This window comes from Carcharhinus amblyrhynchos, chromosome 6 (genome assembly GCF_965287045.1).
Source record: "Carcharhinus amblyrhynchos chromosome 6, sCarAmb.v2.hapA, whole genome shotgun sequence".
Taxonomy (NCBI): Eukaryota; Metazoa; Chordata; class Chondrichthyes; order Carcharhiniformes; family Carcharhinidae; genus Carcharhinus; species Carcharhinus amblyrhynchos.
In genome coordinates, this window is record NC_137329.1 from 109,510,981 (window position 1) to 109,527,138 (window position 16,158).

General features: G+C 44.2%; 1 protein-coding gene across 3 annotated transcripts in view; it reads right to left on the minus strand.

The window, feature by feature from the left end:
* The window catches only part of slc6a15 (solute carrier family 6 member 15), a 47,712-nt gene that overhangs the window by 10,088 nt on the left and 21,466 nt on the right, over positions 1-16,158 (minus strand). For all 3 annotated transcript variants that reach the window (XM_080191176.1, XM_080191177.1, XM_080191178.1), the window contains exons 6-8: positions 3,879-3,989; positions 1,014-1,255; positions 733-925 (exon numbers count right to left, since the gene is read on the minus strand). In XM_080191176.1, the coding sequence (XP_080047302.1) occupies positions 733-925; positions 1,014-1,255; positions 3,879-3,989 (546 nt within the window). The remainder of the gene's footprint in view (positions 1-732; positions 926-1,013; positions 1,256-3,878; positions 3,990-16,158) is intronic.

Genomic DNA, 16,158 nt, shown 5'->3' on the forward strand with positions numbered 1-16,158 from the left:
GAGACTGACTCGCGAATGCCAAGCACAAATATCTGCTTTATTTGAGTATTGACACTGTTGAGCCCTTGATGGGTGGAAATGAAGAGATTTCAGATGGATTATAATCAATCCTGAAGCTGTCCCACCGTCAGGATGGCATGGTGGTACAGTAACTACCACTGCTGCCTTACAGCTGTCGGGACCCGAGTTCAATTCCGACCATGGGTCATTGTGTGCACTTTGCATATTCTACCAGTGTCTGCATGGGCTTCTTTTGGGTGCTCCAGTTTCCTCCCAAAGTCCAAAAACGTGTGTGCTAATTGGCCATGCTAAATTGCTCCTTATTGTCAGGGGGATTAGCAGGGTAAGTACGTGGATTGGGGGGACAGGGCCTGGGTGGAATTGTTGCCAGCATAGACTCATTGGACCACTTTCTGCACTGCAGGGATTCTATGGTTTCCAGGCACCCACTGGCAGCTGGAGTTATCTTCTGGTCTTATCTCCCTGGGGACCAGAAATCTCTGCCTGAAGTCAGTGGACCTTTTAACGGTCTGTTAAATTGTCCATCCCCGTCCATGAAAATTTTCCCCAAACGTTTCCAGCATCTGTCTCAGCTGAAGCAATATTATTCACATACAGCTAAACAGTTCAGCATCATTATATCAAAATACCTTCTCCCCACACTTATCCAGTGTCAACCTTCCCCTGAAAAGCACTCTGTTCTCTTATTAGTCTGCTTTACTGTAGACTGACCTGGTTAAGTTCATCCTCCAGTTTACATGAATCCAGACCCAGCTTTAGGAATTCTTCTTCTTTCACCTCCTTTATAATGGTGTACATCTGATGGTAATCTGTTGCCGAAACATCGGACAGGTTAACATGTCGAGGGATCAGATCGTGACTGATGGTGCCGACTTTCAGCATCTCCAGGATCTTGTCCGCATTTCTGCAAGGAATACCAACACAGGGGCTGAATCAGCATGAGGAGCAACATGCAAAGGTGAGCAAAGAAAGATATGGGAATTTTGACCCACCTAGCAATGCATTTTTCATTGATAATGTTCGCCTTAAAGCCCAAGACGGCAAACACCACAAGCGTGGCTAAGACAGATGTGAAGAAATTGATGAAGGACACGAGGACTGCGTCAAAATGGCAGTTGTTGTCTCGTTTATTGTAGCTGGAGAAAGCAATCACGCCACCAAACCCCAGCCCCAGGGCGAAGAACACTTGGGTTGCAGCCCCTCTCCAGACCTGGGGGTCCAACATGATCTCCAGCTGTGAGGTTTGAAAAGAGTTTGTGATTAGGGCACTGTGTAAGCTCAGGCTATCCCAGAAACACACACCACAAAAACATGCTCAAATCAAAACTGATCTAAAAAAAAAATGTTGAGTTGAGGTTATAATCAGATCAGTCAAGATCTAATTGAGTGGCAGAGCAGGTATGAAGGGCCACGTGGCCTACTCCAGTTCCTACCTGGTTTGTTCCTATTCAAAATTGGCCTGAGGACACAAGGTAAATAATACTTGTCCTCCTCCCACACCATATTTGTCACCTTCTGATTTCAGTTCTTCTGCCATTTGGCCATTCACATCTATTCTCTCTACGGACTATCATTAACAGCCTTTCCCCTGGTTTCTGTGGCTATGACTCATATTTCATTCCCTCACCCTGCAGTGTAAATATCTCCCACTTTCTATGCCTTTTAGCTTTGACACAGGGTCATTTGAACTCGAAACATCAGCTCTTTTCTCTCCTTACAGATGCTGCCGGATCTGCTGAGATTTTCCAGCATTTTGGGTTTCAGATTCCAGCATCCGCAATAAGTTGCTTTTATTTAAATAATAATTAGAAAGAAGAAGTGGCACTCTTGCAGTAGAGCTGCAAGCTTTCAAAAAGAGGCACATGTCTGAGGTTTGCTATTGTAATTTCCACTGGCTGGAAAATATTAACCATTCAGCTTTTGCATGACCATTTCTCCGATTCCATGGTGGGTGAGACAGTAGAATTCTGGTGTATGTGCATTTCTGAGACACAGGGTGAGGTTTTCCAGCTGTGCTTAGCCCGGAACCAGAAAACCCTGCCCAATGTCAACAGACCTTTCCACAGTCCTGTCCTCACCCACTCTGATATCTGTGGTGGGCGGGATGGTAAAATTTGCCCCATAAAGGCCAATAGCAATTCAAAGATGGCTGATGATTGCCACAGAAGGTTCCAGCTGAACTTGTAATCATCATTTTCTTTTCCTAACCAAACTCCCCGCCTGTCACTCTGAAGGTACTGGGGATGACTTCTGGGCTTTTCTTGCAAATGGTGCACTGCCTCTTTGCATATACAAGTGCAGGTCAAGCATCTTTTATCTGAAATCCTTAGGGTTGACTTGTTTCCAATCATTTCAGTTTTTGGATACCACAGTTAGGACTCCGCTTATCACATTACAATAGCCAAAGCTGAGGCTTGCTATAGATTAAACTAAATACAATGGCTGGAAAAGTAAGGTGTCCCGCTAAATAATAAATACAGGTCACCTTGACATGTTTCTTGGGGCGGCACAGTAGTTAGCACTGCTGCCTCACAGCGTCAGGGACCCAGGTTCAATTCCTGGCTTGGGTCTGTGTGAAGTTTGCAAATTCTCTCCACGTCTGTGTGGGTTTCCTCCGGGTGCTCCAGTTTCCTCCCATAGTCCAAAGATGTGCGGGCTAGGTTGATTGGCCCTGCTAAATTAACTCTAGTGTCGGGGGGTTAGCAGCATAAGTGTGTGGGGTTATGAGAATAGGGCCTTGGTGGGATTGTGGTTGGTGCAGATTTGATGGGCTGAATGGCCTCCTCCTGCATTGTAGAGATTCTATGAAAATGTTCACCACAAAGATCGCAAGGTAAACAATGCAGACAAACAACTAGATTAAACTTGCTAAAAGTCAACAAGGTTTAAAAACGTGTATTTTTTGACATGTTTGATTTTTGGATTTATGCTTGAAGGAAACTGAATGTATATTATCTTCAAACTATCATAAAATAGGAAGGACAAGGAACAAAGAAAATTACAGCACAGGAACAGGCCCTTTGGCCCTCCAAGCCTGCATTGATCATGCTGCACGATAGCAAAATGAAACAGACTGCCTCCTTGAATGAATGCAGTAAGTAGCAGGTGCTAGGCTTGTTTGGTACATGACTTCAGACTTTTGCGTCTTTTTCCTGATGGAAGAAGGTGGAAGGGAGTATGTCCAGGGTGTGTGAGGACCTTGATTATACTGGTTGCCTTTCTGAGGCAACAAGAAATGTAGATGGAGCCAATGGGAGGCTGGTTTGCATGATGAAACCTCTCCTTACAGACTCCAAGGATATTCACCTCATCTATTCCACGTGGTAGGAAGTTCTACGTTCCAACTACTCTCTGGATAAAGAAGTTTCTCTTGAATCCTTTATTGGATTTATGAGTGACTAGCTTACGTATCTATAAACATAGATTTGAGAATTTTGCCTCTGGTAACTGATATAACCTTTGTATCATTTGCTGATGTAGTTTTAATCCTTTCCACAATATAATCAGCACCCATTATTGAAACTGATTGGAAAAAGGCAATAATAATATTGACAGATCCATTAATTATGCAGCATATCTCTTCTGAGCAATACTGGGCTAGACTGTGATTTTCTGCTGATCTTTGTAAAATAAATCAAGATCTTAGGTCCTGTGCATCAGCTTGCGTGCACAGTTTGATTTAATTACAGAATAACCTGGTTTGCGATTGTCAGCGTACATACTAGTACATTGTGCCACTAGGTGGCATGCAGTATAACAATCATGAGCATTTATCAGAAATCCCATCACCAGATTGTACTGGCAGTGTCAGTAAGAGAAGCATTTCCAACTTAACAATGAAACTCAGCACAGCATACCTTTGGGGTAAACATGTAACGGATGCCATCGAAAGAACCTTTCAGAAGGAGACCTCGAGCCAGAAAGCAGATAAGTACAACATAGGGAAACAGAGAACTAAAATACATCACCTGAAAAAAAAAAGGATCGAGAGGTCAATTGTTTCAGCAAAAATAAACACTTTTTCTTTACTTCTAAATGATATTTGAAAGCATAACAATTCGATAACTGCATTTCAATCAACACTGCATGATTAAAATCTTGCAAAATGCAATGATAGAGAAGTATCAGGATTAGTTGCGCTGGTATCCCACAGTCACAGAATTATTATGACACAGAAGGAGGCCATTTGACCCCTCATGTCTATACCGACTCTCCAAGCGAGCATCATGATTTAGTGCCGTTCCCCTGCACGTTGTTCCTATTCATCTAATGCTTTCCTAAGTGCCTCCATTGAACCTGTCCCCACCAAACTTCCAAGCGATGTATCTCAACCACACGCTGTATGAAAAAGTTTTTTTTCTCACAATGTCTTCTGTTTAGTCATGGATTTTAATACAGCTGTACATTTGGAAGTATCCAGATAACACCAACATTGTTGAGATTAAAGATATACTGAATGTACAAGATGATCAGCTTCATTTGTTTCATCCTTGACAATGATCTCCATCCTATCAGCATTCACCAATCTCAGAATTCCTATTGTGCAGGAGGAGGTCATTTGGCCCATCAAGTCTGCACTGACCACAATCCCTCCCAAGCTTAATATCCTTAACCCCACTTACTTACCTTGTTAATGTCCCTGACACTATGGGGCAATTTAGAATGGCCAATTAACCTAATCCACACATCTTTGAACTGTGGGAGGAAATCGGAGCACCCGGAGGAAACCCACGCAGCCATGGGGAGAACGTGCAAACCCCACACATACAGTAACCTGAGGCCAGAATTGAACCCAAGTCCCTGGCGCTGTGAGGCAGCAATGTCAACTACAGTGCCTCCTGAAGGCACATCTTCAGTCTCCTAAAGGCACTGGCTCTCCAGTTGGCGTACAGTGGTACAAATGCCAATCACTCACTGGCATCTCACCCAAACGGCTATTCTTCACATTGAGCTTCACCAGCTAATTTTCCTGTGTGTGTGTGTGTGTGTGTGTGTGTGTGTGTGTGTGTGTGTGTGTGTGTGTGTGCAAATGTTTGTGAGGTGGGGGAGGTGGTCAGCACTCATGATGCCACATGTCTGCACAAAAATGAAAACTTGAATTTGTGTGCTTCTATTAACACAGTGACTTTTCCAGTCCAAAATTCTTGGGAGCAAGTCATTCCTGGATCTCAGAGTTCCCTGGATTATAGAATGATGTTGGAATGCAGCTAAGTCCAAAAATTTCACCCGCTTGGAGGATCAGGGCACACAGTAACCATTATATCAATCTTAATGTCGAGAAATGGCTGGGAGGTCAAATCTTGGGACCTTCCACAGCCCAGTATTCTACAGACACATTTCTTCCATTGTTTTAACCTCTAAATTTCTACCGAGTTGTCAGAAAAAATAAACCTCATCAACCCTTCAGTTTTTAAATGCCACAGGATCTTAAAAAAAGTTGATATCAGATCACTGTCACTGCCTCACATCGAACAAACATAACTCTAGAATGGTTCAGGGGTATCAGATGAGTTATTTATTTTGGTGAACAGTATGCTCTCTAATAATCTTTCCAATCCAGAATGTGGCTTTCGTTTGCTTTCGACGACCAAAGCTGAGCTTTGAACTTCTCTGATAAAGTTACTATCAAACTCAAAATATCTACTCAGCCTCCAGACACTGGAGCCACTTCAGCGTCAATTAAACTGACCTATTTTATTACTTCTGTTGAATGGGAGAAGTTGAATAGTTAGCATAATTTCTGCCTCATTGACTACGAGTCCATGAAGGGCCCATTGTGCAGTTCCCCAAGATAGAGGAGCCTGTCTCTGAGCTAATTTCATTCTTTAAATCAGAATCCAAATCATCCCAAAGGCCCTTTTTTTTTAAATAATTTGAGTGCTCCTAACATATCCTGGGTGTTTTTTCTACAAATCTGCTCTTTCCATGATTTCTAATACAAAATTAAGGATAACTATACAAGATATAGGAGCATAGAACATAGGAACACTACTGTGCAGGAGGCCATTCAGCCCATCAAGTATATACTGAGAATAATCCCACCCAGGCCCTCTATCCTACTCATCCTGGGACAATAGGGACAATTTAGCATGGTCAATGCATGTAACCCACACATCTTTGGACTGTGGGCGGACACCAGAGCACCCAAAGAAAACCCCCACAGACATGGGGAGAATGTGCAAACTCTACACAGACAGGGACCCAAGTCAGGAATCCAACCCAAGTCTCTGGAGATGTGAGGCAGCAGTGCTAATCACTGTGCCGCACATGAGCTGTCAAACAATTTTCAGATATGGGCCTCACAAAGGCTAGTCTGAAGGAGTTCTTGTGGTGTCTGACCCAACAATCCTTTCAATGCCAGCGAAAGAGATGAACTACTCACTTATGTCCATCAGACATAACTCCAAAGATGTGCGGGTTAGGTTGATTTGCCATGCTAAATTGTCCCTTATTGTCAGGGGGATTAGCAGGGTAAATACGTGGGGTTACAGGGGGAAAAGGGCCTGGATGGAATTTTTGTCCATGCAGGCTCAATGTGCTGAATAGCCTCCTTCTACACGGTAGAGATTCTAGGATTTATGATATTGTCAGCTACTCCATAACAACAGTCACTGCTCTCCAAGAGTTATTACTTGCAATGTCACAAAAGACCACACAATGGAACCGTCTTTCTAAAATCACGTACAATAGGCAGAATTTTCCAGGCCCCAGCAGTGTCTTTTCCAGCGGAGGAGGCGGCCCACCACTAGCCACCCACAGGGTTGTCCAGTCCCACCTATGGAGTTTTGCATGTCCACGTCCTCCACCACCACAGAACGTGCCACGGGAACGAGAGAAGCTCTCACCAGCGGGAATAGCTGGAAAAGTTCAGCCATTACTTTTTGTAGCTCCATGAATGAAGTCACTGAATATCTTCCACTGTAGAATTGCTTGGTGCTTCATTGAAAACACAGTGGAACATTGTTATCCAGAATGGAGGCAACAATGAAAGAGAGATACCCCAGCATGTGGACAAGTGATAATTGGTCTTGTTTGTATGGGACAGCAAAATTCTTCAGGCATCAGTAAAGAAAAAGGTAAATAACATTTAAATATAATTTTTTTTACATTGTTGAATTGACTTCTACTAAACAGGACATTGGTGCTAGTGTACTCTAAAGTGGGATCTAGGTACACTAGGGATTGGGCTATTCTTGAGGTAGATAAGGCACATGGTCCTGATAGCTTGTATCTTGGGTTCCTAAATGAAGAAGTGGGGCGGGGGAAGAGATATTTGAAAGTCTTCCTTAATTTTTCAATCTTCACTTGATATAGAGATGTCAGCAGATTGAAGAGTGGCAAATTTCTTATTCAAGAAAGGGTGCAAGAACATTCCTAGCAGCTACAGGCCAGTTATCAGTGATGGATAAGGTTTTAGAATTCTTAATTGTTCCAGGGATAAGGGGGTTTTAGTTACAAAGTTTAGTTGGGAAGGCTGGAGTTGTTCCCTTTGGAGTAAAGCAGATTCGATGGAGGTGTATAAGACTGCGACAGGCTTAGTAAGGAAGACAAGGAAATATTCTTTCCATTAGTTGATGATATAAAGATTTAAAATTTTGAGAGAGGTGGAATATGAGAAAATACCTTTCTCTGGGGCATGTAGACATCACTGAGAACTCATTGCTCATGAAGGGGGTGGAAGCAGAAATTATCAATGATTTCAAAAAAGAAACTGAATGAGCATTTGAAGGAAATCATTTTGCAGAGCTATGTAGATTGAATGGGGAACTGAGACAGACTGGGTTGTTCTGCGGGCAGTCGACATGGACTCACTGTGAAGAATGGCTTCCCGTAAATGACTTTGTGGAAATTAATGGTTGTGTTGTAGGCCTGTCCACTGGCTGCAGAGCTGGTAGCAACCCTGTATCTGCAATTCCAACATCTCCCACTCTGCTCAACCCTCGCCAGTCTAAGTCAATTAGTTGTTTGGTGTCTGGACCCTCTGAGAGCTGCCAGCCATCAAAAAGTCAGCAGCTCCCCTGTACCAGGGGGATTGGAGCAGGCCAGGGCCCTTTCATGTGGGCAGCCTTCTCCACCAACAAGTCCCTTCATTGGGCACAAGCTGCCCAAGTAAGACAGTACCCCCACCCCACGCCACAGGGATGCACACCTAGAATGTGCCAGAATTAGGAGGATCATTCAATTGTTCCCACCCTGTGTAAGGGGGTACCCTGTAAAATATCTGGTGGAAGATAAGGGACGAATTAATTGGATGCCCTATCATATCACCATCAATTCAGGGTCTGCAGATCACTGTTACATGACCAGTACACTCAGTTACTGAGGTCAAATCTGCCCCCGGGTGGCACAGTGATACTGGGCAGCACGATGGTACAGTGGTTAGCAATACTGCCTCACAGTGCCAGGGATCCAGGTTCAATTCCAGCCTTGGATGCCAGTCTGTGTAGAGTTTTCACATTCTCCTCCTGTCTTTTTGGGTTTCCTCTGGGTGCTCCAATTTCCTCCCACAGTCCAAAGATGTGCAGTTTAGGTCACTGTAAATTGCCCCTTAATGTTCCAAAATGTATAGGTTAGGATGATTAACTGATAAATATGTTGGATTATGGGGATAGTGCTTGGATAAGATGCTCAACAGAGTTGGTACAGACTCAATGGGCCAAACGGCCTCCTTCTGCACTGTAGGAATTCCATGATAAAATTTTTGACTTAATGATCTCCCTCAGTGAGCAGAATAAGAATTAATTCAATCAGCAGGGAAACGAATAGTCCAATCTGATGAATAACACACATGTTGATATGAAATCAAGGACGTGTAAATAAGGAAGCACACTCATAATATTAAGAATGTTGGTGTTAAGGGTAACTGTGCAGGTGATCACATGGTTTTAAAATGGCCTGATACTGGTTTAGCTGCAAAACTAACTGCTACTCCTGGGTTTCTCCTGAGTAAGTGAATCAACTCGAGGTTTGAAGAAGAATCATAGAATCCCTACAATGCAGAGAGAGGCCATTTGGCCCATCAAGCCTGCACCAACAACAATCCAACCCGGGCCCGATCACTGCAACTTCATGTATTTACCCTGCTAATCCCCCTGATACTAAGGGGCAATTTAGCACAGCCAATCAACCTAACCTGCACATCTTTGGCGTGCGGGAAGAAACCGGAGCATCCGGAGGAAACCCACACAGATATGAGGAAGACAAGCAAACTCCACACAGAGTCACTAGAAGCCGGAATTGAATCCGGATCCCTGGCACTGTGAGGCAGCCACTGTGCCATCCATACGAAGGCAGAACCTGAAGGACAGAATGGGAAGGCCACATGAAAGAAAATTCCGGAAATTATCAGAGCTCTGCACAATAGTGCCTTGCTATAGCTTTTTGTAAAGCATTAATTTGCACAAATGCAATTCAACAATTGATATGCACATAGAAAAAAAGATGATACAAATAATTTGTTTTTAAGAATTATTAATTAAAAAGTCTTCTTGCATTGATCGAATCACAAACTGCTCATTATGGTTGAAGTTGTGCTGTGGGATTAAGTGAGCATCATTAGTGTGGTTCAGGTATATTGGTCAGTGGGTATCATTAAAAAGTCTGAGTAGACAGTGAACTCACAGCCACTCTTTTGAGCCAATCTCATTTAAAACCATTCAGTTCTGTTGAAGGGTCATATAAACTTGAAACATTAACTGTATCTCTCCCTCCAGAGATACTGTTTAAAGTTTATTTACTAATGTCACAAATGGGCTTACGTCAACACTACAATGAGGTTATTATGAAAATCTCCAAGTCGCCATACTCTGGCGCCTGTTTGGGTGCACTGAGGGAGAATTTAGCATGGCCAATCCACCTAACCAGCACATCTTTCAGACTGTGGGTGGAAACTGGAGGGAGCACCCAGAGGAAACCCACACAGACACAGGAAGAATGTGCAGAATCTGCACAGACAGTGACTCAAGCCTGGAATCGAACCCAGGTACTTGGTGCTGTGAGGCAGCAGGGCTAACTACTGTGCCACAGTGCTGCCCACACTGCTGCACCTGCTTTACTTATCCAGCGTTTCCAGTTTTTATTTCACTTACATCTGTTACACCTGCTTCATTATGGGTGCCTTCTCAGACGGGTGTAACAGATGTAAATGAAATTAAAACAAACTAAAAGAGTAATACTTTGGCTGTACAGGCGACAAACTACTACAAGAACATAAGAACTAGGAGCAGAATTAGGCCATCTGGCCCCTCGAGCCTGCTCCGCCATTCAACAAGAAACAGGGAGAATGTGTGAACTCCACACAGACAGTGACCCAAGCTGGGAATCAAACCCAGGTCCCTGGGGCAGTGAGGCAGCAGTGCTAACCATTGTGCCACCGTGCCGTCCCAGCAGGCCAGAAGAAAGTTCAGGTTTCAGATCTGTGACACAGACGCTGCCCGACCTGCTGAATATTTCCAGCATTTTTCTGTTTGTTTCTGATTTCCAGCATCTGGGGCTTGACGGGAGAAATGGTGAGATGTTTTCACTACTGGGGGAGGCTTGAACAGGGGAACATTGCTCCAAGATAAAAGGCCAGTCATTTAAAACTGGGGTGCGTAGAAGTTTCTTCTTGAAGGGAGTGGTGAATCTTTGGAATTCTCTGCCACAAAGGGTGGTGGAGGCTTGTATCACTAGAAATATTTAAAGTGGAGGTGGATAAATATTTGATAGATTGGGAAATAGAGGGCTATGAGGAAATGGCACAGAAAAGAAGTTAAGGCCAGCGTAGATCAGCTGTGATCAGATCAAATGGCAGGCAGGCTTGAAGGACCCGGTGGCCTATTCAGAGAATCGTAGAATCTTACAGTGCAGAATGAGGCCATTCAGCCCATCAAGTCTGCACCGACCACAGTCCCATCCACACCTTTTCCCCATAATCCCTAGCTTATCCCCCCGACAGTAAGGGGCAATTTAGCATGGCTAATCCATCTAACTCTCACATTTCTGGAATTCCTGCCTCTATGGGGCAAATGTTCCCATTCTGCCCGCCACAGAATTCGTAGCAGACAAGGAGCAGATCATGGAAAGGTCCACTGACCTCAGGCGGGATTTTCCGGTTTCAGAACAAGCGCAGCTGGAAAATCCCACCCTATTTCCTGTCTGCAGTGTCTTGCTTTTGTCCTGAGAATGGAAAAAGGCAGACCCTTCCATTTATCCTTTGTCTGCTGAGGGAGAGAGTGTGGCTGATATTAGTTCACAGAAGAGGGCAAGGAGCCAAATATAATAACGCGCTTTAATAAAATGTCACTTTCTGTATTTTAACAAAAGCACAAAGTATGCCGTTGAATGCTTTTCTTCAAATCACAGGCAATGGACTTCCTTACAAATTTGCGTCCTTTCCTAACATTGAGAAATATGATTTCAATGCCACAGTATTATATATTGTAACTAATTTTTATATGACCACAATGACAGATTTTATAACGCACAACACAGGCCTGTCTGCCCCATTGTTCAAGGCAGTGGGAATATGCATTTCTGCTCATTCTGCGCACACACATCCCAGACCACCAGAAATGTGTTTATTTTTGCTGGTAGTACATCCTGGGAATTATACGTGAAAACAAAATCCCCTTCACAGGCCATCTGCTTATCCTGCCATGTTTGCATTTTGATTTCTTGTGGGTATCATGTTGTCAGCCACTGATAAGTCATGAATGCCACGCCTCTCTGTCAATGTGCTTCTCCTTGGGTATTCCATTTTCCTCAAATATTCATCAATCATATTGCAAAAAACAATTCTTCCTAATATGCCCTCCAGCCAGCCATATTTGAGGGAAAATATCTGAAACATCTGGCATGACAGTTCCTTATCCCAATGCACCTCCTCCATCCCCCAACACATATCCTCAAAACAAGTCAAACATAAAATGTTTACATGAATCATACACATACTCATTAACCCAGCTTCAATTCATCCCCTTTATGGGCATCACTGGCAGGCCAGCATTTATTGCCCATCCCTAGTTGCCTGAGGGCAGTTAAGAGCCAACCACATTGTTGTGGATCTGGAGTCACATGTAGGCCAGACAGGGTAAAGACGGCAGATTTCCTTCCCTAAAGGACATTAGTAAATCAAATGGGTTTTCCGACAATTGACAATGGTTTTGTGGTCATCAGTAGATTCTTAATTCCAGGTATCTTTCATTGAATTCAAATTCCACCATCTGTTGTGGCAGAATTTGAACCTAGGTCCCCAAAACATTACTTGAGTTTCTGAATTAATAGTCTAGCAATAATACCACTAGGCATCACCTCCCCTGCATTCTCATCCACATCTCATGATCTTCACACAATCACTGTTCAGAGACTCCTAATATAAAAGAACAAGAGATATTTTCACAGGAAAGACTTTGAACTATTGCATGGTCTGGGCTAAAACCCAGAGAAAAAGGGTTAACTTTCTTTCTTGGTTCCTGTAGTGCAGACTCCCTGAGGCAATGTACGCCCAAGGATTCTGTCTCCAGTGAACAAGCTTCTGACTCTATTTTAGTATGCTGCCTTTGGCAATAAGGGAAACAAACACATGGGGGTAAATTTTCATCTGCACTGCCAGCCTGATCAGCTAATGAGAACAAACTCTTGCCGTGTGTGGAAAACCTTCCTGATTTTCATTTTCGTGACTGTCTGTGTGGTGGCGAAAATGAAAATTTATTCTGTAATGTTGAACGAAGGGAGAGGGCGAGATCCAACTGAAGGTGTTTGGGAGAGGGAGAGGAAGCCTGGAGGGGGGAAGATAGAGCTAAAGATACAGGGTGGGATTTTCTGCCTGTGACCTCCTTCCGCCCCCCCCCCTCCCCCCCCCGCCAACCCCCCTCCACTCCCACATGCCTTGGCAGGTTTTGTGGCAGCGGGGGCAACCCATTATTGGTGGGCGGAGGAATGCTCAAGTCCCACCGCTGTTGCTCGCACCCCTGGCAATGGGCGCTCTCTTTTTTTTAGTTGTTCAGCAATTTACTAAGAGACCTAGATAGAAGCCAACAAGTCTGTAGATTGTAGGCCACGTTTATGATCACGGTGAAGCTAAACACACATCAATCTTGGGCATACACAGTTATCCATTGTCAAATCTAGCCCGATTCTATACATTTTCCCCCCTTTGCCTGGCCCGGTGTGTGTTGACCGATGTGCGAAAGGAAACTTCGACAGCACTGTGCAGGAACAGCTGGAAAATTTGGGTGGCTGATTTGGCTTCATAGGAGAGCAGAGCGTCATCTCACTCTGCATGAAAACATTGCTGGGAGGCCTGACTGATTTGCATTGTTCGAGCCACATTTAAATAGAGGAGGTTTTTATTTTGAAAAACTTAATTCCATTGGATTAGGTTGGAATAAAATCCAATTCAGAGTCCCAATAAATTGCGACATTCCCGATCCAAGCTGACAAGACAGGGCTCTCTCCACCTGTCTTGGACTTGATCTACATGATCCAAGCTGATTGGAGTAGGCATAGCTCCTCCTCCAAGGCTCGATCTTACGCTATCAGTGAGTTGCTTGTGGTTTGGGAAGGTGAAAATTCCAACAAGGCAAATGTCTAACAGGGCCATACAGCTGCACCTTCAAGAAAATAGCAACATTTCAAAGCAGCAGATTTCAACAATAAATTCCACAAGCACACATAGCAGCAAAGAGTTGGATCTAGCCTTCGAGGCTCAGAGATCTCAAGGGACTAAAGAACACCATGTGTTAAATCTGCTGGCAGCTTCTCCTAAATCATGTAAAATGTGCCACACTAGTAGCCTTAGAATCATAGAATCCCTAAAGTGCAGAAGGAGGCCATTTGGCCAATCGATTCTGTACCAGCCACAATTCCTCCCAGGCCCCCTATCCCCATAACTCCACTTATTTACTCTGCTAGTCCCACCGCACCCCCTCCACCGCCTGATACTAAGGGCTAATCAACCTAACCCGCACATCTTTGGACTGTGGGAGGAAACCGGAGCACCCGGAGGAAACCCATGCAGACACGGGGAGAATGTGCAGACTTCACACAGTCACCCGAGGCCAGATTTGAGCCCGGGTCCCCAGTGCTGTGAGGCAGCTGTGCTTACCATTGTGCCACCCTTCTTCTGACTTGTATCACCTACAGAGTGTTTATTTATTTATTAGTCACATGTAAGGCTTACATTAACACTGCAATGAAGTTACTGTGAAGTTCCCCTAGTTGCCACACTCCTGCGCCTGCTCGGGTCAACGCACCTAGCCAGCATGTCTTTCAGACTGTGGGAGGAAACCAGAGCACCTGGAGGAAACCCATGCAGATGCAGGGAGAACGTGCAGACTCCACACAGACTGTGACCGAAGGCAGGAATCGAACCCGGGTCCCTAGTGCTGTGAGGCAGCAGTGCTTACCATTGTGCCACTGTGCCGCCCAGTGGGAAGATTAAAAGCGTAATACTGCAGTGCAAATTAATACATAACTGGTGTTGGCCCTGGCAATGTCACTCACTGCGTGCCTGCATATTTTTATTATCTGCTGACTGATTGCATTTACAGTTGTTGCGGTACTGAGACAAAAATTGGCCCCCCTTTCCCAGAGGGTAGAAAATTACAATCGGTATATGGAAGGAAGAAAGGTGCACTGTCTTGTGAGCAATAAGAGAGAAGGAGATACGATGTCCTCTGGGGCGCATACTGTAAAAGTGCCTGGAAGTGGGAGCAGAGGAAGGCAAAGATGAGACCTGGATAAGCTAGAGATGTTAAGACAAGGTTAAGGTATAATCCTAAGAACCAAAATTGCAAGTGATATATTCTAAATAAACAAAACACATAACAAATGGTAAAATCTAGAACATTTGTCTTTAATTCATTTGTGCGACATGGGCATTGCTGGCTGGCCAGCATTTACTGCTCATCCCTAATTGCATTTGGAGAACAACAGACAGCCACCCACATTGCTGTAGTTCTGGGTTCAGACGTAGGCTGGGTCAGGTAACGACGGCAGATTCCCCTCCCTAAAAGACATTAGAATGTACATACAATATCTATCCTTGTTCTGAGTGAAAGGATCTGTGAATTGGTGAACAGAACAATTCTCTAGTCTGAGGGATTTGGGGTTACTGTACCACTGAATACATTTAACTCAGACTTTTGGTCTCGCACAGATTAAGGAATATGGGGAGAGAATAGGAAAAGGTCCGAGATCAGCCTCGATAGTATTGAATGGTGGAACAGGCTCAATGGGCCAAGTGGTCTACTCCCATCTCTTAGGTCCTTGTATTCTAAGAAGCTGAAAAGTTAGTAGTGAACATGGCTCAAAGGATACAAATCCCACATTGATTCACTAACTACTCCATTTTGGTTTCTCTGCCAATTGTTTAGTGGCTGCTGTAGTGTTCTGATAAAATGAACCCTCATATGATTGGACTCAAATTCAAATCAAGAGCACACTGTTTATCAGCTGAAGCATGAGTCTACGAAGTTTATCCTAACCATTTTTTAAAATTCCTACATGGGACATGGGTGTCGCTGGTTGGCCAGCATTTATTGCCCATCCTAGTTGCCTGAGGGCAGTTGAGAGTCAACCACATTGCTGTGGCTCTGGAGTCACATGTAGGTCAGACCAGATAAGGATGACAGATTTCCTTCCCTAAAGGACATTAATGAACCGGATGGGTATCAAACTTTGTCCGAGCCCAGGTTAGGAACATAGCAACAAAAGCAGCTACAGCTTTGCTTATGGCTTGGCAAGACGTAGTTAATAGCACATTAGATCAAAATGAAAAGGTTGATCACAGAATCCTACAGTGCAGAAGGGCATCATTCAGTCCACTGAGTACGCACTGACTCTCTGAAAGACTATCAGAGGCAGCATAGTGGTTAACATTACTGCCTCACACAGTGCCAGGGACCCGGGTTCAATTCCGGCTTGCGTCACTATCTGCGTGGAGTCTGCACGCTCACCCCGTCTCTATGTGTGTTTCTTTCTGGTGCTCTACTCTCCTCCCACAGTCTGAAAGACCTGCTGGTTAGGTGCATTGGCCATGCTAAATTCTCCCTCAGTGTACCTGAACAGGCATTGGAGTGTGGCGACTAGGGATTTTCACAGTATAAGCCTACTTGTGATACTGATAAATGAACTTTAAAAACTTATATTACCCAG